This window comes from Oryza brachyantha, chromosome 10, assembly GCF_000231095.2.
Source record: "Oryza brachyantha chromosome 10, ObraRS2, whole genome shotgun sequence".
NCBI lineage: Eukaryota > Viridiplantae > Streptophyta > Magnoliopsida > Poales > Poaceae > Oryza > Oryza brachyantha.
This window is the reverse complement of record NC_023172.2, coordinates 11,484,498-11,507,872: the sequence shown is the minus strand read 5'-3', so window position 1 is coordinate 11,507,872 and position 23,375 is coordinate 11,484,498. Positions and strand designations below refer to the sequence as shown.

Below are 23,375 nucleotides of genomic sequence, written 5' to 3'. Positions count from 1 at the left end.
TCTAATCTTACATAAACTCATACGTGGAATTTAGATCGATGTAGCGTGAAACGGAAATGAGCCGTGTATTGACCTGGTGCAATAATTTTCCTGAGATTGTGTGCTGCTGCCACGTACAGGTGGGGCCCAGGATATATCGAATACTGCAGATTCGAATCGATTTTTTCTTTTCTACTACTCTTAACTCTGCTATAATAGTCTTGTAGTAGTAACATGCTTCCAAGGGAGTAGGCAAAGAGTGTACTGGTCTTTGTCCACTAAAATGCTGATTCTGGTCGAACAATGTGCACTAATTTAACACGAAATGTACACTTGAAGTAGTTCTAATCTTGATAATCAAGCAGCCTGTCAGAGTCCAGGGCCGTCTCTAAAATATCTGTTCCTCAACAAAATCCGGCAAGTGGAAATTAAGTTTAGTAGATTATTAGTAGTATAGTACTGCAACTAGCTTAGCAGTAGTAATGTGGTATGCTTAAATATGTAGCGGCTGATCTGGTGCATCGACTGCTCTCACCAATCCTGATCTACTACCTGATGTTTTTCACATATCAATACATACACCCAGTGCTACAAAGGTGAGAGAAATTTAACTTTTTGCTACTCTTCTAAACGGTCAAAACAGATTTGCCACTTAATGTCTATGATATGTGAGCTCTCATGAGTCTATGACAGGTGGGTCCAGCGATAAATCTGTTATGAAAATCCGTAAGAGTGGCAAAAAGTTAAAAGCCCCACAAAGGTGACGATTGGTTGGCTTTTCTAAGGAAAATTGAAACATATATTTGTAAATAAAAAATAATATATGAATAAACTTTTATACATATTTTTTTAGTGTTCTAAAAGCAAAAACTAGAATATAAACTACGATAAAAAATCATAAAATAAACTCAAATTTAAGGTTAATAATTTAAATTTTGGTTTATAAATATAAGCATAAGCACTACAATTAAGAAATCACAAATAGTTTTTGTTGTGCATTATAAAAGATGAATTGCTTTAAGTTTTTAGAGAAATACCATTTGTTTATTTATACTTCTTTAAAAATACTCCAACGAATGGCAGTGAATATGCTACACCACCTATATTTAATAAAGAATAGTTGAAAAGGCTGGCTAGACATTCTAAAACGACATATTTAATAAAGAGTTTAAATGGATAAAACGACATATTTATTTATATTTGGAATCGGATGGTATATGTATTTTAATTCTAACGCAACCCATGAGTGGCCATTAAACTTGACTTCATAGTTGATACATCATGTATATAATACTATATATGTTACGTGTGGGTTAGCCTTTTTCAGATGGAAGCAATTGAGCACAGAGAACAGGCAGCAGCATAATTGGAGTGAATTAGTCAAAACACATAACAGTCTTTTGACCATCTCTGTGACGATTGCTTTTGGACTAAACCGCCTGTGCTAAACTTTCAACAACGAAAGCTACATATATAGTCGTAGCTGCAAAATTTTTCTATAGTTTGGAACATCGTATCTGCAAATTGATCATGGATGACATTAATCTTTTAGTCGAGGAAATGTGCAAGTGTATAAGCAAGCGACACCTTATACGTACTCTGATTTGTACGTACTTATCTGCTAGCTCTTGTCTTTAATTGAGTGTTCATCCACTCAATCACCATCAAACACAGCTCATATGTCTGACGATTCTCTCCGGGATGCTATTAAATTTTCGCTAAAAATGTCGCACGTGCTATCAGTGAAATAGCAGGACTGCATATGATGGGGAAATTGTGTATGTGAATATATATTGTAGAAAAGCAAAAGATCATGAGAAAAAAGATAGATAGATACTCCCTCGTTTCATATTGTAAGTTATTTTAGCTAGGTCTAAATTTATCTATTGATTAATATATATTATTTATATATATGTTTAAATTTATTAGTATTTATATAAATTTATACAATGATAAAAAGTCTTATGTTATAAAACGGAGTGAATAGTTGACATGGTGATAGTTTCAACATATCCTCAATTAGAGGAGATATACATGGCATGAAAAATAAATAGCTATACAATATAAAATATCTCTAACTTCCTATGTATTCCTTCTCTGTCTCACTAATTGACCACGAAAATTTGCTGTCTGTTTATGATCGATTTTTTTGGAAGGGAATAACGCTTATATTATTCATTTATTTGCTGCTTAAAAGTAACTTTCAATATAATTCTGAACACATCATTTGATATTTCTTTTTTAATAACTACTACAACATTATTTGAATTTGATTTTATTTTCAAACAATCACTAATTCACTATAATCTTCTTTTGATGGTAACTCTCTTCTAGATCTTTGAAATCTTCTTTTGTCACTTTCCAAAATTCGTGTAAATATACTTGTATCCAGTACAGAAATTGCAGAGTTCGATGTTTCCCATCTTTGACTGGAACTCTGAAAAATCAAGTTTTTCGCCCTGATCAAGTAGACCATCACTGATCAGTGACGAGTCAATATTATCGGCAGCTAACACCACAGATATAAGAGAAAGGTCGTGATGACAGCTGACAGCTTTTAGCCAATCTTATTCAGGCTACTTCTACTGATGTTAGTGATGATTAAAGCAGGTAAGAGCATCTCCATAAAACTAACTATTTGATTTGTTATATCAAAGTTTAACAATTATGTAAAAAATTATCTTTTAAAACATTACATATTTAACTTGACGTATCATTTGAAGCCTCCTCGGTGGTCAAATATGACATCATCCTATACATTAGATTTCTATCCGTGGGTCTCATATACTTAGGCACACAGGTCATTCTTTTAACCGTTAGGATTTGAAGATTAGATATGAAGAGTCTGTTAGAGTACACATCAATTTAAAGATAATTTTTTTTGACATAAATGACTAAATTAAAATTTAGAGAGTTAAAATATTAAATTTTAGTCATTGTAAATGCTGCAACCAATCTTCAAATCTTAGCACATGCATGTCACCGGCCCATTCCTACATCATAGTATCAGACTATCAGATTTCCATCTCTTTTGAGGACAAGATGTAAGCAACTTTTTCTGAATGTTCTTCTCAACCCATCTGTTCTGTCGCGCTCTCTCTGATTGGCTCTCCACCGCAGCTTTAAAGTGTTTCACATCCTATACTATTGCCACATCTAATCGACCGACAGCGCCACAACAAAATTGCAAAGTCTCCGTTCCAAAATACCAAATTATAAGAATGTATACTTAGTCTTTTTTATTTTTGCAAAAAAACAAGGTCAAGAGAAGAAAAAAAAAATCTCCTTTAGTCATTTCAGTTGTCAAAATATTCTCTTTCTTAGCATCCCTTAGTTGAAAATATATGAATTGTCATACATCGAAATTAGTGTAAAACATTAATATTGCGATATATAAAGTCTAAAACCTATAATTTTACTGCGGTACTTGCTCTTTCGTGAAAATAATCAAATTCTAATTAAAAAACTAAGAATTATTTCTTTTTTGAGACGAAAGTAGTATCCGACACTAGGGTTGTTAACGAGATGGATCGGTGTTGGCTTGGACCCGAACGGCCCTAGCTCCGAAGCAGATATTAGGGGAAAAATCGTCCCCTGTTCGTGTCCACCGTCCCTACTGGCCCTCCGACCCCCGCCTGCCTCGACGCGCTGCCGCGCCATTGCCCGTCGTCGGCTGGCTCCACGCCCCCGCCCGCTAGCCCCGCACTGTCCGTCGCTGCTGTCTTGCCCCGTGCCGCTAACTCGTCGCCTTGACGCACCACCGCCGACGTCGTCTGGCATCTGCAACGAGGCAGGAGGAGGGAGCACCTAGGTTTAATACCATATATATATATATATAGGTTTAATACCATATATATATATATATAGAATGCTACTATATGTACGATTAAGTTGTACGATGTACGTACGACTAAAAACATATAACTATCGATCAATCAAAAAGGTGATACTACAGTCATTGATCAATTTAATCATACGTAAATCGTACACTTTGATCATACACATAGCAATTTTCATATATATAAGCCATAGCTAGAGTTACATGCAAGATGAGCTTTTGGACCAAAACTGTAGTATAGCTTTAAAGTCTAATGCAGATCCTGGGGCCTGGACCCGGCCCTAGCCCCGCAGAGAAAATTGCCATCCATACCCGGCACGCGGGGCTGCAAGTTGTGTGGATCGTGGAAAGATGGCATGCATGGAGATGCGATAGTGACAAATCCTGCAGCAAGCTGCACAGTAGAAAGCGTGGAGCTCCCATGCCAAGTTGCCAGCGGCGGCGGCAGCAAACAAAGTCAGCCGGCCGGCCGCACGCGCGCATGTACATGGAGAAGACGAACAGCAGCACAAGTCTTTCGTGTGTGCCCACCACCGCTGCAGCATTCAACGTTGGCTTTCTGGCTCAATCAATCACGCTGACTGTAACTTGGGTGCTCAAGCATGTGCAGCTCTGGTCTGGGGAGTGATGGTCTCGACGTATTTACAAACGAAAAATAATTTGTTAATATATATATTTATTTTGATGTAAAAGATAATGCTGAAAAATAAACTATGGATAAATCTCAAAATTAACTATAAAATTAAAAATAATTTAAGGTTAAAAATAAAATTTTGGTTTATAAGCACAAGTGAAAAGATAAGAGCGTTAGTTTGTGGCGAAGACTCAAGTCAAATCAGTTTTAAAACGTGCTAAGTTGATTTAGGTTTTGGAGATATTTGTTTGCTTGGATTCTATCTGGAGATGCCTCTCTCTCTTCCCTGTCTCTGTAAAAGAAGGGCTTCTGGCCGTTGAGCAACGTCGACGTCATCCACTGCCGCAGTGCTGCCATGTTCATGTTCATGTGTGGCAAGTTGACGTTGACCCAATAAGGGGTGATTATTTGAATGTCATATTTGTAAATAAAAAGTAATTTGTGAATAAAAATTATATATTTTTAACGATCTAAAATCAGGCTGAAAATAAACTTTGGTAGGAAAAGCCATCAAAATCAACTTTAAATTAGGGTTAAAAATTTAAATTTTAGCTTATAAATATAAGTAAAAAGAAAAATATGGGTTGAAAGATATTGCCATACTCCATGGTGATGACCTGGCTTTCAGTGTCTATACGGTCATGGACAATGGGAAGAATTGTTATCTGTCAATTTAGTATATTTATGCAGCAAAAGTATATCTAGAATTCTTGGCCTTATCTTGGTGGATGAAACAGACATATTCAGGTTATTTTTAAACAAACTCTTTTTACTCCAATATATATTTGGAAATTTCTTATAGAAAATTTTTTTATGAAAAAAATTACTAGGCATAGGAATTTTAATAGAACTATAATCATCAAGTGTACAAACATTCCATATAAAAAATCTAAATTATTAAGACACAAATTTAAAAAGGAACAACTTCCATTAATACTTTTAAAAAATTTATAAGATTTTAAAGTTGAAAATTTTGGTTTTAAACTTTAAAAACCACTTATTAAAAACATAAATTTCTACTAGAATGAAACCCAATCTCAACATAAATACTACAAATTTCTAATTGAATCTAAATCTCAACATTCAGAAATTAAAAAAATAAAAGATCATGAGCCATCAGATTTACATTTATCCAGCTACGGCTCATGCCCATCATTGCCACTTAGAGTTGGTAAAACCCCCGCTGAGATATTGCCCCTACGGTGATTCATGGTCTAGAGCCCGAATTTTTAGGAACAGGGGTAAGGAATGAAAATCACTCACGGAGAATCCATGAGGCCCCAAAAATAAAAAAAAATCGTCATTGGCCGCCTGTGCGTGACGTCTCGCTGCCCACGCGCCGTCTTGCCGCCCATGTGCGCCGCCAAGCTGTCCGCACGTCTCGCCGCCGGTGCGTGCCGCCTCAACATCCACGCGAGACTGCCTCGCTGCCAGTGTGTGCCGCCGATGTTTCGGGACAACGGTCCAGTTCGAGCCGGGGAGCACATTCCCCCGAATTCAACGGATTATTTTTAGGGTCGGGACTAGGGCCGGGGCCGTTCTTGCCATCCTCGGTCCCGTCCCACCCTGTTGCCAAGCCTATTCTCACTATAATTATTATTGTTGATCCTATGATAAATTATGTTGATCCTATAATAAATTATGTTGATCCTATGATTTATAAGGTTCACCACTGACCAGTGATCGATAACCACTCAACTTTTATCTTTTTGCCGATGGTATGAATCTCGTCAATTGATAAGCTGGATTATCGCGATAACCGAACAATTTTCTTTGATAAGTGACCAGACAGGTCGCAGTGAGCCTACAACTGCAGAAAATTTTATGGGACCGAGAGATTAGACAACTTTTCTCAAAAGTATTGCTCATACAGAACGGCCTAAGAAATCGCCCTACCGTCTATAACTTTGAAAAACTTTACTATCTCTGAGAAAATACCTTAGAGGTACTAAAATTGTCCATAACTTAAACCTCATCATCTGTATTTGCTCATAACTTAAGCCCAAACGATCAACGCCAAAGGATGAAACGTCATTGCTTATACATACAAAACTGCCTAAAAGCCATGCCTACTAGTATCAGTTAATACATATCAAATGTCAAGGATTCAGCACGCTTATTATGGAGCAAATGCACATTTGATATGGGCCCATCCTGCACGATCAATAGATGAAGCACATAGATCTACATACTCAGCCTTCAGGGGCATTTTTTCTTCCTTGTCCAGTTGAATGAACCATCACTTGCACCATCATCATTACTACATCATGGTCTCTATCCCCAATGAATAAAGGTCAGGGGGCTCTATAAGAGCAGTTACAATAGTAGACTATAAGTTAGCTGTAAATATATTTTAATGAGATAAGAGAGGAGAGAAGAGCAAGGGGCTATAGATTTGTAGCCAGCTGCAGCACGGATTCCAAAACACAGTGTGTATATGGTAGGTGAGATATAGTAGTATATGTTTTGTATATAACTATTATATGAATTAACTATTAGATTAACTATAAATGAATTAGAGCTAATAGTTGGCTATACTATTCAACTTGCTCTAAAACATACCAAACACAACATACTTATCATCCCTGCCAACAGTAGCAATGAAAGTGAAATCTTCGTTGAATGTTGTCATGCACCATGATTCATTTGACCCTCTCCTCATCCAAAGAGCCTGAACAAGATAGGGATAGCAAGATAGTTCAAACCATTCTCATCGACTAGCTCAAAGGCAGCGAGGCCACCTCCACATGGCGTGTAGATGAATCCCCCAATGTATATACATCTCCCACGCAGCATGCCAAGACGGTAGGATATGCGTGGCCTGACGACACGCCATTCAGAGCTCCTCAAGTCAAGCAGGAAGCAGTCGATCACTGGTATTGGCATCGGCCACCATGAAAGAGGCATCATCATCATCCAGGATCACAAACCCGGAAACATCGATATGCCGGGTCCAGTCTAGATCTGAGCTCGAGGATGATGTCGCCATGAATCGCCGCCATCTCCTACCTCTTGCAGGGATAAACACGTCCTTCAGAGTACCACCTAGACCAACGATGTGATGACGGCCGACCATGAAAACAGCTGAAAGAAACATGGGAGGCCGTTCTGTCTGAACAAAGCGGACTGCGTTAACCCGGTCGTAGATTAGGTCAGTCTCAATGCATATTTTATGGGGTGTCATGCACATTAAATAAGGTACCACATCAGCAAAAATGCTGACTTAGCAGGGTTATTAAATGAGGAATTTTCATGAGATAAGAGAGTAATTTCATCCCCATGAAACTCATCTGGCTCAGTTACCTAGTTTATAGTCTTGGTAACTATGCCATAAAACTATGCATTGAGACATGTCTTATGCCGATCTTTGCCCGTGGAAATGAAGAGACGACGTAGAACATTGATCCCATGTGTATGAAGTGATTTGCAGGAAGGTCCTCAGCTACTTTCCGATGGTCCACACGGCAATGTGCCTCCAGAATTTTGTCGGGCAACACGAACTTCCCATCTGAAATACTGACTCGATATAGCAGCGAACGTGCAGCGGTTTCAGCTAGGATCGACATACAGATGTGTGATGGTTGGCGTTTTACAATCCACAAGAGCACAGCGTAATCTCTCATCTCCTCTTCCTGATCTAAGAAATACCTGTAGAAGTTGTTTAGCAACCGACAATGTTATACAACACAATAGAAGTTAGGCAGGAATATTCACCAACAGTGATAACAAACATGGTAATGTAAGCTTTTAAAAGAATCTTGTAAAGATTTAGCACCAAAAGTTAATTCTTTAATGAACGTGGTGATCTCAACACTGCGGCAGGTCGAGTGCAAGATCTCTACACCATTGGGGGTGAAGCAGCCAGCTGAATCGCTATCCCCAGTGACAACGAACGTGGTGATCAGCAGGTGCCTCGTGGTGCAGGCATAGGAGAGCTGATCGCCGAACCAGACGGCGCACATGGCTCTGCCCACCAGATGCACGACGTAGCCGAACCCTTCTGCTTCTTTGAAGGGAAACAGAGTGGCCACCTTGATCGGCGGCGAGAGGATCCGCCGCGCCGTCGTCATCTTCCACATATGCTGCCCTGTACCAGAAGGGGATGTATCGGTATATGTCGCCGGAAAGCGTGACCGGAGCCCAGGTGCAGCTGGAGCAGTCGAAGACGAAGAAGACGGCGGCGAGCAATGACACCAGGATCTTGTCGCCGCCGCCGACGACGTAGCCTTGCATGACTCCACCGCAGAACCTGATTTTGTGGCTGGTATGGTCGTGAGGGAACTCGTGTTCAGCGACGACCACCCAGCGTTGCCCGGCGTCCAGCCTCTCCATCCGGAGGAATGGAGGATTGACGTACCGCGCAGCTCAAGCTTGTAGAACGGCCGCTCCAAGCACAGCGCCCAGTCCTCACCTCCGGCGAAGACAGGCCAGTGCTCGCCGGGAACGACAGGTAGGTGAGGTCGCCGCCGAGCGGGGTTAGGGTCTTGTCGACGAGGTTCACGGCGAGCGACGTGTACTTCCGGCCCAGGTGCAGATCATCGATGATACAGCCGTATTCGCCGTCGGTCTTGAGTCGCCAGCATTTGCAGATGATGTGTAGGCGGTCGCCGCGGCTGCCCATCTCGGCGGAGGCGTTGGCGAAGACCTCGGCGGCGGCGTCGTCCGGGACGACGTCGAGGAAGCGCTCGAGGAGGTCGTCTCTGCCGCCGAGGACGCGGCCCGACCGCCGCTACGCGAAACCTGTGCAGGCGGAGGTTTACACATGTATATTTTATGTCTAAAGTTTATACATATAAGTTTAATAAAGTATTCGATAGAAAATATTCGCATGAACGTTAGTCAAATAGATTTACCAGATCATCTGCCTTCGCTCTAGAGCTATGAGAAAAGTATCGATAGTTAAACCCACACAACTGGGAAACAAATCTATACCCAATAATCTGTATATTGAAACAAACAAATAAATAAAAATGAAAAAAAAATACTCAGATGGGATTACTCACTGCTAGAGATACGATTTTTCCATGCGGTCAAAAACTCGAAATGCATTGTCCCATGCGGAGGTCCCGCTCGTCTGCGCCCAGGGGTCTGCGAAAATTAACATTTTCTCGTGCGGTCGATCTAACCGCACGAGATAATCTATTATCCCATGCGGTCGGGTTACGTGGACCACACGGAATAATCCATTATTTTGCGTGGGCCGAGTTAAGCAGATTGCATGGGATAATCGATTATCTCATGCGATTTCGTTATGTCGACTGCACATGATAATCTATAATCCCATTTGGCTAGCATGTGGATCCAGTGCATTCGGGTTAGCACATGCTAGCCGTTTCACATATCACCCTAAGTCTCAATTTTCACATGCCACAACTTACACATATATCAAATATAACATCTCACAATTTTAAAGAAATAACATCTCACACATCGAAAACTAAACATTTCTAAATAGCACATCTCACAATTTGCTCACATATCAAATAGCACATCTCACAACTTGCACACATCTACTCTGTATAATACACCAACATGAATCCTCATATCCAACTGTTCATATCAATCTATCTTGAAATCAAGGTTTGAGATCATCTACGCCATCTCTCGCCTAGCAAACGCCTCTCCCCTCCACCACACCGCCTGCCTTAGCCCCTCACCTCCTCCATCATCGTGGACGCCACCTCCGCCCCCTGTTCACCGACTCCGCCGCCACGTCCCTCGTCGTCGCCCGACTACTCTACAGCGCTGCCCGCGTCGCCTCCCAAATCTCCACAGTCACACCGCCTCCGTCCGCGCACGTCCACCGTGTCCCCTCTGCCTCTCAAAAGCAGAAGCAGAAAGTAGAATAGATTAGCTACACACGTCCACCACTACCATGAACCTCTGCTTCAAGGTACTGCAACCATCTGGTCTTGTGCAGCTGCTCCTGCCTTCCACCAACACTCCTCCCAGGCACTGCTGTCACAAGGAGCAACTTCACAGCACCCCTCTGCAGGTTGTCCTCTTTAAGCCTGCCAATGAGAGTGACAAATGTGCTCTGTTCATTTTCCTCTTTTATCTCATATTTTTCTTGGATTGTGTCTCCAATTGTTTTATCTTCTTCAAGAGCTAATAATCTTTGTGTGAACAATATATAGATAAATTTTCCAATATCACTTTATATTTGTTTTGATCCTTAGAGATATTGCAATTGCACCATTCAATTTTTTTCGTTTGATATGATTTCAGATTTTTGTTGATGTGGATGAGGGAATTTTGGTGCTTGCATTCTTTGTTTGAAATTGGGGGTGCAAATTACAATGCAGCAGCAGCTTCTACCGCAGTAGCATCAGTAGAGGTATAGAAGATGTGAGTGCTGGAGCTTGAGGATATGCCATTTTGTCCTAGATGTGTATTGTGGAATTTTGGATCCAACATATGATGTGTTTGATGTAATGCTCCCAAGAGACGTGGAACAATAATTTGTTAATTTTGATGTTGGTTTGAGTTACTTTTAGGTAGATTTAATGGATTTTAATTTGTTAAATTGATCTCTCCCATGAAGAAGAGACACAACAAGCCAAAGTTGAGTAGGATTTGCTTTGGGCGACTGTGCCTCCTCGATGCAATGCAATGAGGTGGCGGCCAAGGTGATGATGCAGCGGCTTATCCCATCAGGTACAGTGGATCTCTCTCGATCATGTGTATTTGCGAGTTAGACTGAATCAAATCTGTGCTCAAGGGAGAGGAACCTTGTGGAGTTTCTTCATTTGCTTGATGCATTGATATACTAAGCAGATTTTCCCCAACGTTGAGTAGATTTTGCCCATCGTTTGTTAGAGTTTCCTGGATATGAACCACACATGATGTACGTGCTTTCAAGTTTGTTTAATGTAGTCTGTTGCTATATTAGGGGTACTTTTGTTTGGGTTTACTGTGTATCCTCAAAGATATTGTCTATACAACTCAGGTGCTTTCAATTAAGTACACTGACCAAACAGTGACCTTAAGGTCTAAAGAACAAATTCAATAGATTAGGAATGATTTGATATACTATTTTGGTCAACGGGCTTAGACCTCTATTTAGAGATGGCAATGGAGACCCGCGACCCGAAACCCGATGGGTATTTATTCCATTAGGGTATGTGTATGGGCTAAATACATTATCCATGGGTAAGTAAACGGGTAAATACCTTCATCCAATAGGTATACGGGTATGAGAACGTTCCTATGATACCCATACCCGTTTACCCGCAGGTAATAAATACCCAGAAGCCCAAATGAACATTCTGGCCTATATATGAAATTAGCCCAATATGAAAGCCTAGGTATTTAAGCTTTAACTCATATATGAAATTACGCGGATTTATGTATTGTATACTACTACTTAAGTACTACTTGATGAGATTTATGGTATTTTGTAACTGATGCGGATGCCTTGTCGTTGGTTGGTTGCTACAATTGGATCAAAATATTTTGTGTTATTTTTATTGTCATGTCAAATTTGGCGGGTAAATGGGTGACCCGCGGGTGAGGCTTACCCAGGCGGGTACGGGTATAGGGAATTTTTTATACCCGTGACGGGTATGGGGATTTTGGTGGGTCTAAATTTCAATGGTGGGTATGGGTATGGGGTACCAATACCCGATGGGTATTTACCCGTTGCCATCCCTACCTCTATTCCATATGCCTTTTATTTTTATTTTGTTTTGTAGAGTTTGGTTATAACATAATTGGTTTAATACGAAATGCCATTATTTGTTTTGTAGTTAACTCCATTACATGTTCGTGGTGATATTTTGATCATTCAATTGACAAACTTCTATGTGCTAGGTTTGTTGCAGTGAAAAAAATGGAATTAAACTGCTGCAAGATATACCGAAATCGAGTTATTAGGTAACACAAGTCTGACAAATTACCTACCGCACTGGAAATCTTTCCTCATGCGTTTTGTGTAGAAGGTATCCAGTAACATTTTTTTCCACAATTATAATTAACTTGACAGGGAGAAAAATTGAGGAAAAGCTCCTAATATCATTGCAAATTTCATAGGTTTTCTTTTACTTTGTGAGTTAATTAGATTTTTATTTAGTAAATTACCATTTTAATTCCACCTTGGGTTTTGCTTTGGTTTGTGGAAGGGATTATCTGTTCTCTATCCTGCAGTCTGGTGTTGACTAGTATTTTTTTTTTCATTTCGGAGCAAATAGCAACTATCTTGTCTTTGGAAAGAACATGCTGCCATTTCTTAAAGAGCACTCTCCTCATCTCCTGATCTATGTTCTCATAAATCACCCTCCTGCCCTAATTTGCTTGGATATAGACAACAAGCAATAATTCAGCACCAACACCAAATAATAAGACCAAGCAACACTATGCCACAAGAAAAATGCAGATAGCATGCAATAGCCAATAGGTCTGATGATTGTGTCCCTGCTCTCTACCATATGTTTGTTGAAGCTAATTCATTTTCTTAAATATTCTTGATAACTTGTGAATGACTAAGAGACTAAAGCATTTCTGGAAGGTTCTAGCTAACCCATGAATAACTAAGAGACTAATGCATCTCTTGACGTTTCTAGATCACTCATACATGGTTGAAAAGCTAGTTTGTTTCTCGAAACTTCAAGCCAACTCATGCATGGCTAAGCATGGAGCAAGGATCAAGTAATAGCTAGAAAACTATGAAAATATCTAAAAGTTGTAATATGTATATATATGTTACATGTTTTAAAAGACAAGGTGTAGAACAATCTAGATAAATATAGAGTAATCTATACTAGTCATCCAATGTGTTGGATGGTGGCCTATAAATAGGTAACCAAGGGTGAGTGAAGTGATGTACTCTTACACATTGAAGTGAATGAGAGCTAGTTAACTATATACACCACTCAAGCTTTTCTTTTTATTAAGACACAAAGTAAATCAACTCATCTATTCCCTTACTTCTAACCAATTCTATAAATTAATTAGCACCAATAATGTAAACATAGACTACCATCGACCGATAAACTAAATGATTTAAGCCTCCCGTTAGATAATCTCACTAGGCTTAGTCTCCTTGAGTGATGCATATAATGCGATGATGTATTTTAACAATACTTAAAAACGACACCAAATATGTTTGGATAACTTTCAGATACTAGCATGTACATTAGAACATCCTCATTAGAAGGAATATTTTGCTTCCCATCATTATAATATTTTCTTATAATAAAACATATTGTCTTATTCAGATGACGCATAATGGATCCATAGTTTACTATAGAAAAACTCACGTTTTTTAAAAGCGATAGCAGTGTATGTTGAATCAACTAGTTAATCCTATAGTATATATTAAAACTTTAACTATATGTAAATATACCAAATATATATAAAGTATTTAAACTTAACGCTGTATGTGTGGCTTACGTATCAGCATGATAACTCCTTAAGATTAGGTTCTTACTATTTAGTATGCAACTTATTGAAAAACAACTCTGAAAATGCTAATAGTTACTCAGTTCTATCAGCGACCTTCTCATCACTCCCCCTCTGAATGTTGAAAGGCAGAATTCTGATTCTAGCTAACATGACATAACTACTTGTTATCCAATCCATCAAGGCTTCAGTTATAACACCAAGAACAAAACTGCAAAATAAAATCATACATCTCAAACTAAACAATTAGCAAAAATTATACAATTTTAAGTTTGAACACATCTATTTAAGAATATAGTACTGTGGTACGAACAACTAGAAGAATATTAATACACGATATTTCATGTCAAAATTGAGAGATAAATATTCTCTCTCAACATATTAATAGTTCAATACATGATAAAAAGAGATTGTGAATTCTAAAATCATCATTATGATAAGTTGAAAATTGTAATAAAGTAACAATCGGAGCCTTAGCACACATGTGACAGAGCACTTAATTTTTATAAAAAAGTAAGAAGAAAAAAGAAAAAAGTTAAGCAAAAATCGAACTTCTTATTGTATCTGGTGAAGCTTTCAATTTTTTTTTTCGATTTTCATGTTGAATGTAATTAAGATTGGCTTCATTATGGCTGGACGATTTATATCCCACAGCAGGCATGTTGAGTGCTCTACTTTATGGCTTTCATCTTAAGGGTAAGTCCATATGATCACTTCTTGATGATTGTCCTTTGTGAAGTTGTCCTCATTATCTTAGTGTTCAGGAAAGTCTGTCCATTATACCACTGAATTTCAAGTCCACCATACTTTAATTTGTAGATGAACACTACGACTCCCCACCATGACGTATGACATCTAGCATGTTTTTTAAAAATAATTAATACCTCGCTTTCTTATGTCTACAAAAATCTTAATAGTAATCAACTCAATACATAGAAAAAGGGGCATCCATGCTTAGCTGAAATCAAAAAAGAAAAGCTGGTGCTTGTTAAACATGCACAAAAAGAGAATCGTCGAGAAAAATGTAGTGTAATAAATATAACATACGTACAACACAAGTTGCAACAACGGAAGCCATAGCTCTCCTGGAAAAAAAAGAATGTAGTAATAAATGTGGCATGGATTCCTATGTAGTTCTTGCCCCTTCCGGTGCCATACCATACTCTGTGTGAGGCCACAACCACGTCATTCCCGTTCTTTTTTACTCTTCCACTTCCCCTTTACTTTCTTTCCTTTCATCCTCCTGGCCATTCACTAGACACAAGAGCTCGAGCTGATGGAGGGAGCAGGTCAAGCAGCTATGGGGATGGAAGGAGGAGGAGGAGGGGAGAGAGTGGGTGGTGCGAGACGAGACGAGAGGGCGGTGGCTCAGAGAGAGAGCGAGAGAGGCGAGGCGACAGCGATGTCAAATACCTCAGGGGTGCATTTGAGCGGGGTTTTTTACGCCAACATTGTTGATTGGGCCTACAATTGTAGCCCACCAATCCAATTTGCTTCAGCCTATAGGGACGATTGTCATATATATGTTCTCTCGGTAGCCAAATAATAAGGGGACTGCTACTGATCCCGTTTTGAAACGGGATAATTCTGATGAGATCTCATCGGTATCAGATTTCATATTGAAAACAAGAAAATTTATCAGATCTTATAATGGAAATGAGATGATACTGACGAGGTATCAAATATGATACCCCATCGGTACCATATCTGGTACTAGAACGGGTTGATTTCGACGAGATATCAAACATGATACCTCGCGGTATCAGATCTAATACCGCACTAATACCCCGTGATACTTGCCACGGCTGACATGCCTTCAATAGCTGGTTTTGTGCATCGACAACGTTTTCGCCCAATTAGGTAGATCCAGTGTGAAATGTGATTATATATTATCAGTATCCTTAGTTTCTATAGAACATGGTCACATGACACAAACGGAAAAGGGTGCTCTCATAGTCTCATGCTGCCATTGGGGCTGCCTCTGAGCTCACCCTCGCCGTGCCTGCACTTCGGCCATGGCGACGTCGATCGTCTCCGTCGACTCGACGCGGTACGAGTACTTGCAGCTGAGCACGACGAACGCCAGCAGGTTCACCGCGCCGAGGGTGCCGAGGAACGCGTAGTAGTAGTCGAGCCGCGAGGCGTTGAGGTTGTTCGTCACCCACGGCGCCCCCTTCTCGCCGGTGACGCGCTCCACCAGGGTGAGGATGGCGCTGCTCAGCAGGTTCCCGGCGCCATACGCCGTCAGCGACATCGCCGTGCCGAGGCTCTTCATGCTCTCCGGCGCCTGGTCGTAGAAGAACTCGATCTGGCCCACCACCAGGAACGCGTCGGCGACGCCCATCAGCACGAACTGCGGCAGGAGGATGAAGATCGTCAGCGGCAGCTGCCCGCCGGTGGCGACGAGGCCGTGCCTCCGCGCATAGCTCAGCCGTTGGCTCTCGACCACCGACGTGACCACCATTGTTACGATTTGGAGCAGCATGCCCAGGCTGATCCGCTGCAGCAGCGTGATCCCTCTCGGGTTCTTGGTGCGCCGGCGGACGGCGGGGACGAGGAACCGGTCGTAGAGCACGATGCAGACGAGCATGGACGCCGTCACGAACGCGCCCAGGCTCGCCGGCGGCACGTGGAACTTGCCGATGTGGCGGTCCAGCGTCACTCCCTGCTTGACGAACAGCGTGCCCGCCTGCGCCACCAGCGTGCACGGCACGACCATGGTGGCGAGCAGCGGCACCAGCTTCACGATCTGCTTCGTCTCCTCCACCTGCGTCACCGTGCACAGGGTCCACCCGGGCAGCCGCGCCGCGGACCCTCCGGCGGCAGACTTCACCGCCGCCTTGTTCAGGAACGCCATGGAGCTCGTCGTGTCCATCCGGAACCCGCGCCTGCTCGTGTAGTGCTCCAGCTCCAGCTCGTGCAGCTCCTTCGAGTCGGCGGGAACCGGGACGCGGCACTTCCACACGGCCGCGGCAATCACCCTCCCCATCGTCGCGAGCGGGCTGCCCTGAGGCACCTTGTGGCGGTACAGCGGCGTGCCGGCGAGGAAGACGACGACGGAGATCATCAGCCCGAGCGTGGGGATGCCGTAGCCGACCGTCCAGCTGACGTTGTCCTGGAGGTAGACGAGGACGGTGGTGGAGAAGAGGATGCCGAGGAATATGGTGAACATCCACCAGTTGAAGAAGGAGAGCTTCTGCAGCTTCTCCGGCGGGTGGAAGTCGTCGAACTGGTCGGCGCCGATGGTGGAGATGTTCGGTTTCGTGCCGCCGTGGCCGAGCGCGATGATGTACAGCCCGCCGAAGTAGACGCCAAGCTGGAGCGCGGAGGCGCGCGGGCAGGCGGCTCCGACGGCGACGCCGTCGCACGCCGGCGGCTTCAGTGCTGGCACCGACACCGCCAGAGTCAGCAGCAGCATGCCCTGCGTTTGTTTCGATGGTTCAGACACATGTTAATTACTTAATTAGCTAGATCACATCATTGAAAATTGAAACTATTCCATATGCATCCCAATCGCTGCAAATTTCAGTTGAATTTTGTCTCAACGAGCTCAAACTCATGTGCTGCACTTTAAACTCATGGCATGTTCATAGCACGTGAGTTTGATAGTATTTTTATAGAAAACTGTTCAATCCTTCAATTTTTTCTTGAAAATTATTGAGTTTGGTGGAATTTGTACTTAGGATGTGATGGAAAATGTTTTTCGGAGGATCGGCGGCGAAGAAAAGCCCAACCAATTTTGTTGATGGACAAGATTTGGGGTAGGTTAACCTGCCAAGCATGTGTGGCTTTGCACCGGTGAGACCCAAATTACAAGGCAGAGTTCTTATCAAACCAAAAAGATTTCGAATCTGATATTGTACTTTAGAAAAACAAAATCACTACTAGCACTACTTAACCTTTCAAAAGTACGAAAGTACTGAAGCAGAGGAGGCATTTTGTAGCTTATTTTCGTACACTAGCAACAGAATTTTGCTCCAATCTCCACTTTTTATTATAAAAAAATGGAAATGGACTTGAAGTCACAACAAGAACCCATCAATCCTTGTACTAATTTTGGACATTTCGAAAGGGATTACCCCTGCTTGCTTATATTAAAAGCAAAACCTAACTGCTAATCACTGACACGTTGTCGTCCTATATTTCAGGACAATATCTGATGGGGTCATGTGGTTGTTGACCTATTATTTCTTGATGGCTTCGTTTTTGTCGGATTTAGTTTGGATTTCGGAGAGACTCAAAACGATTGTGTTCGAAGATTACAAATAGTCAGAGACAAAAAAAAAAAACTGACGTAATGGCCTTCTGGGATGCAACAATATGGCAAGCATCCTTGTGATTTCTTGGTACGACAGTCAACAGGTATCTCCAAATCCAGGCATTTCCTTGAAACTGAAGATTCTCTGATAATATTTTTCTCCTCGTTGTTCAAGATATTGACACAGTTAATACTCAGTAGTATATATAATTTAAATATATATATATATATATATATGTTTCTCGTACGAGAAATATTTATTTTTTACTTCGTTCTTAGTCTTTCTTTAGGAAAAAAATATAATACTCATTATTAAATATAGTATGGTTATGAGCAAGTACGTAGTTAGAGGTATAATGTGGGGGAATTTGTCAAAGAGATAATGGATGAGATAAGTAGTACAATAACTATTTTGGGATAAAATTTAAATTTTAAAAAAGGCAATTATTTTGGAACAGAAGTAGTATTAGTTAATTCAGCCGTTTAAACACTTCAATAGCTATTAAAAAATTTAGATGATACAAAAATCGAAAATCTTCAAAAGTAAAGCAAAGCTTAATCCCCCCGTATAATCTAATAGATAATCCATTAGCCTTTATCTATAAATAATCTATTTAGAACGCTACTACCTTACTGAAGTAAAATTCCGTCATGACATTTATTTCATTCGAGATAGACTGATTGCCTTTTTTTTCGATGGCTTATAGCTTTCTAGTTAACAGGACGAGGTGACAGGAAGGTGGTCTCCCTAAATACCGATAGGGACAAATGACCAATTACTATAGTTGACGAGAGAGGATGTCCATAATCATTGCATTCTCCAATCATTTTCCGATAAAAAAATAAATAGTCTATAACCTCATTTAATATGACGAACTAATAATATCTCTGATCCTTCTTGTGATAAATCTCACTATTTTCTGGAGATGTTAAAGTTTGATTCACGCATTTGAGAACAAGGGAGTAGAAGACGAGATGATTTCCTAATTGTATTTTCGTATTGGATGAAAAATGAAAGAATTCAACATTAGTGACTAGATATACAGCTGAGATCACACGAAAGAAGAATCGAAGTTCAAACAAATTTAAAAGAACCGGAATTCTGAATTTAAAAATGTGCAGACAAACTCTCTCATCTGAAATCTCGGTACTGACAGTAATTTGTATACGGAAATTACAATCCACGCTACATACTTATAAGATCCCATTTAAATTGCAGAAAAATTTACCGTTCATGCATGCGGAATCAAATCATTTCAAAATTTGCTGTAAAATTCATACGTTACAAACAGTGTGAGTAGGTTTTCATTTGTAGAAACAACGAACTAAACACATGCATAAATATTTAAATTTTTGAAAGAGTTATTAGACGACCATACTTATCCATAAGTGAAATGGGTTTGCGGGACATAGGAAGAAACATAAGCTTTTTTATCGTCCTTATAAAAATAGCCTGATATGTCATATTTTTTAGCGTAAAAATTTAAGTATTTTAAGATATAAACCTATATTTTAAGACATCAATTTTTTGTTCTAAGATTTCTGATAACTGAAGGGAAAAAAACCCAAGAAACATGGGTAGGAGGTAGCCGGAGAGTTGCAGTTAGCTCACTGACCATGAGGTAGACGGCGGAGCCGGCGACGAAGGTCCAGTAGCGGCCGAGGTAGGCGTCGGCGACGACGGCGCCGATGAGCGGCGTGATGAAGACGGTCCCGGACCAGTTGGTGACGTTGTTGGCCGCCTCCACGGTGCCCTGGTGCAGCTTCTCCGTCAGGTATATCACCAGGTTCGACGCTATCCCGTAGTACGCCATCCTCTCGAACAGCTCGTACACTGCACCACCACCACCACCCCAAGGTCACCACACGACGTGGCCGCCCGCCGGCGACGGAGACGACGACGACACACACGTACGTACCGACGATGAAGGAGCAGGCTCTCCAGCCCCCGCGCCTGGACCGGAGCACCGGGTTGCCGCGGAGGTCGACGGAGCCGTCCCGCGTGTACTCCTCCTCACCGCCGGCACCGTTCTCCATGGCGGCAGGCGCAGCTAGCGAGCGAGCTCACCTTTCACCTTGTTGGGGCCGTCAATGGCGAGGTGGTGGTGGGTGGCGACTGGCTGACCACCTGACCGGGGCCGTGCAGCGTGCAGCCCCAGCGAACTTAAAGGCGCTGAGCTCGCATTGAATTCCTATTGGCAGGACGGTCGCTGTCGAGCTCCTGCAATGGCTGCCACGCTCCTTGGACTTCAATTCCAGCCATTATTACTCCCCCGAGATAGATAGTAATCTCTTCGTTTTTTATTTAATGCAGCTGAATTTTGGATCTAACTTCACACATTTATTTTATTTAATAAATTATTTAATAATTAATTATTTTGTTATAATTTAATTTATTGTTAAATTTATTTAATGATTTTTTATAATTTTACATATTTAAAATAAAATTTTAAATAAAATAAACAGTCAAACGTAAATTTAAAATTCAACTACATATCAGACGGGAAAAAACTGATGAGTACTGGTACTGCACAACACGCGACAAACTATACTGTACCTCACATAGGATTGGAATGAAGTAACATCACTATGGCCCTCGCCAGCGCTATTAACTACAGTGGGTTCCATGCACGACCATTGAACGACACGGTGTTAATTTGAGACCTTGAATCGAACGAATTTTAACGGCTACAGTAATAGCTAGCTAGTACGATATTAACTGTGGAGTAGTTTTCTGCCCGGGTCCTGTATTTTGTTGTATTAGCATGTATTAATTATATTATTAGTAAAAAATAAAAATATTATATGTGTTATAATATATATAGGATCTCTGATAATTTTTGTTTTGGTTCGTCACAAGTCGTTGGATCATCTCGGCAGCTGAGGATGCGAGTGCGACTAAGCTAATACACTGATGCGCGCGCTAAGCCGAGCCAGGCACACGTACCATCCTTTGGAGAGGCAGACTGACGGATGGGCCCTCACCCATTTTTATTTGTTTTGGCTTAACCACGATGCCACGTGTGGGTCTCATAGGATCAAAATCAGTCTAGATTGAAGTAAGGAGGCTATAAGTTATTCGGTTCAAAACAGCTCGGGAATGCCCAATATCTGGTATTGAAGTTGAGGAGGGTAAATCAGACAGTTGCAAAAGTTCATACGATAATTTGGACCTTTTCTGGTCATGACCATGCTCCCTCCCTGTTGTACAATAAGTTAATTCGTGTAGTTTAAATTATATCCCAATACAACTTGATTTCTATCTCTTACATATCCTCCATCCACAAATCAATAATTTTTCACTCCATCTTTTTGCTTTTTTTATATTTATAAGTCAAAATTTGAATTTTCAATCTTAGGTTTGGAGTTGGTTTTGAGTTTTTTATCCTAGTTTATTTTTCAGCTTTGACTTTTAGATCGCTAAGACATGTACGTATATAAATATTTTATTTATAAATTATTTTTCGTTTACAGATACGTAATTTGACCAAGCAATCAACCCCTTTATCACTTACCTATCCTCCATCCACAAATCAATAATTTTTATCACCTCAAAACCTGCTACTGACCAATTGCTTTGCATTGTCATTTCTCCTTTCTACTCACATTTTCTTGATATGTTAGGAGTTCTTTATTTTAAGACCGAGGAAGGACTCTCCAGCAATACTCTATCTAGCTCCTGTAGATGACTACATTGGCTGACATTACGATCAATTTTAGCCATTTGATCCGCTCCAGATCAAATACTACGTGTTAAAATCGCTACAATATAAGAGGATCGGTACGAAACACCGCAAATAATATATACTATATATATAAATATAAGCACTCTATTAAAATTTGTCTAACAATATAAGTATTTCCCATGTAGATAATCTGCGCTCGATTTTGTTATGCTCAAATTGTGTGTTCTAAGGATGCATTGGGTTGAGTCGGGCACGGGTGAAGCAAATCCATGCCTAATCCAACACCTGACTTTGCTCGCTTGACCCATACCCGATAGTGTTAGTAGGTAAAACTCCACCGATATTGTTAGTAGGTAAAACTCCATGTTTGTACCCAAACCTAATAGGCATGGGTATATCTATTTGGTCTCACATGAATAATATATCAATACATATGTAATTTAATAAAGAACAACATAATTAATTACTTATAAAATTATCGCTAGTAGTTAACAACACAAATTATCATCAAACTCGTTTAATTTCATCAAAGCAAAAGACTTTAAATGGTACAATGACAAAGGGGTATTAAAAAGATAAACTAAAATAAAATCCACGACACATCATACCTGGATTACCCTTAGAGCCATATATAAAATATAAAATTGGCTCGTGCCACTAGGTTCCTGGGTCTCAACCAGGCACACCCATGGGCAAAGAAATTGAACTCACATCCTTGTTCATCAATCATGTTACCCACACATAACCATACCAGCGGGAAAATGAACATCCCTAGTGTGTTCATGGATGTGTTCAAACAACTATATGTCTATTGGTCTGTGTAATAGGGTTACTCAGCTTTTATGTGTATATTTTCTAAACTACTAAAAATATTTTTTTAAAAAAAGTTTTTATATAGAAGTTTATCATCTCACTTTTCTAAAATATATTTTTAACTTTATATTAGTTAATTTTATCATTTATACTATTAAAAATATATAAAAATCAGATAATCTATTATTTTTTTCTTGACAATGACAAAAGAACATAACGTGTATAAATCTGAAATTCTTTTCTGAGAAAAGCTTAGAAATTCGAGCAAAATGTTCATCGTTCATGTAGAAACCTCTATTCCACTAATTGTCTGTACTGCGCCTTTTCTTTTAGAGGCGCTACTGTCTCTAGGTTAATTGACATTGGGAAAGCTCCCTGCGTCTTAAAGATGAAACATTTTCTGTGGCTAGCTTTAAAAATATAGCTCAATCAGCTTCACAACTTAAGAAAAAGTGTTGGGTATCCAACTTATGTCAATTATGTGGTGCTTTAGTGCTTATGAGAATGCTGAGCACGTCGTTTTCCATTGTCACTAAGCTAAATATGTGTGGTGTTTATGCAGAGATGCCTGGGGATGTGCTGTACCCCTACATGTTTTGAACACATTTTTTTGATGTCTATTAGTTGTGATCATGGGAATAAAAACGTAGATTGAGTTTAATGATCGAAACCTTTAGATAATGTGAAACAAATAATATGCTATTCAGAGACAAAAGTGTATCCACTCTATACATAAACGGTTCTTTTGGCATCATGCATGTCTATTTT

The 23,375-nt window shown here is 40.5% G+C and overlaps 1 protein-coding gene and 1 pseudogene across 1 annotated transcript; both read right to left on the bottom strand.

Annotated features, from left to right (window-relative positions):
- Positions 1-7,109: 7,109 nt before the first annotated feature.
- LOC121055499 lies at positions 7,110-10,828 on the bottom strand (annotated as a pseudogene).
- Positions 10,829-15,720: 4,892 nt separating this feature from the next.
- LOC102718024 (protein NRT1/ PTR FAMILY 5.2-like) lies at positions 15,721-20,231 on the bottom strand. Its single transcript, XM_040528428.1, has 3 exons — positions 20,028-20,231; positions 19,725-19,942; positions 15,721-17,271 (listed from the first exon to the last, which is right to left on the bottom strand). The coding sequence occupies exons 1-3, from the start codon at positions 20,143-20,145 to the stop codon at positions 15,838-15,840; spliced, it is 1,770 nt and encodes a 589-aa protein (XP_040384362.1). The 5' UTR covers positions 20,146-20,231; the 3' UTR covers positions 15,721-15,837.
- Positions 20,232-23,375: the final 3,144 nt, after the last annotated feature.

Excerpts from the sequence above, each read along its gene's own strand:
- LOC102718024 (XM_040528428.1), bottom strand. The coding sequence starts at position 20,145 with ATGGAGAACGGTGCCGGCGGTGAGGAGGAGTACACGCGGGACGGCTCC. Across the intron at positions 19,943-20,027 it reads AGCCTGCTCCTTCATCGTCG|TGTACGAGCTGTTCGAGAGG; the intron begins GTACGTACGTGT and ends GTGGTGGTGCAG. Across the intron at positions 17,272-19,724 it reads GCTCCGCCGTCTACCTCATG|GGCATGCTGCTGCTGACTCT; the intron begins GTCAGTGAGCTA and ends AAACAAACGCAG.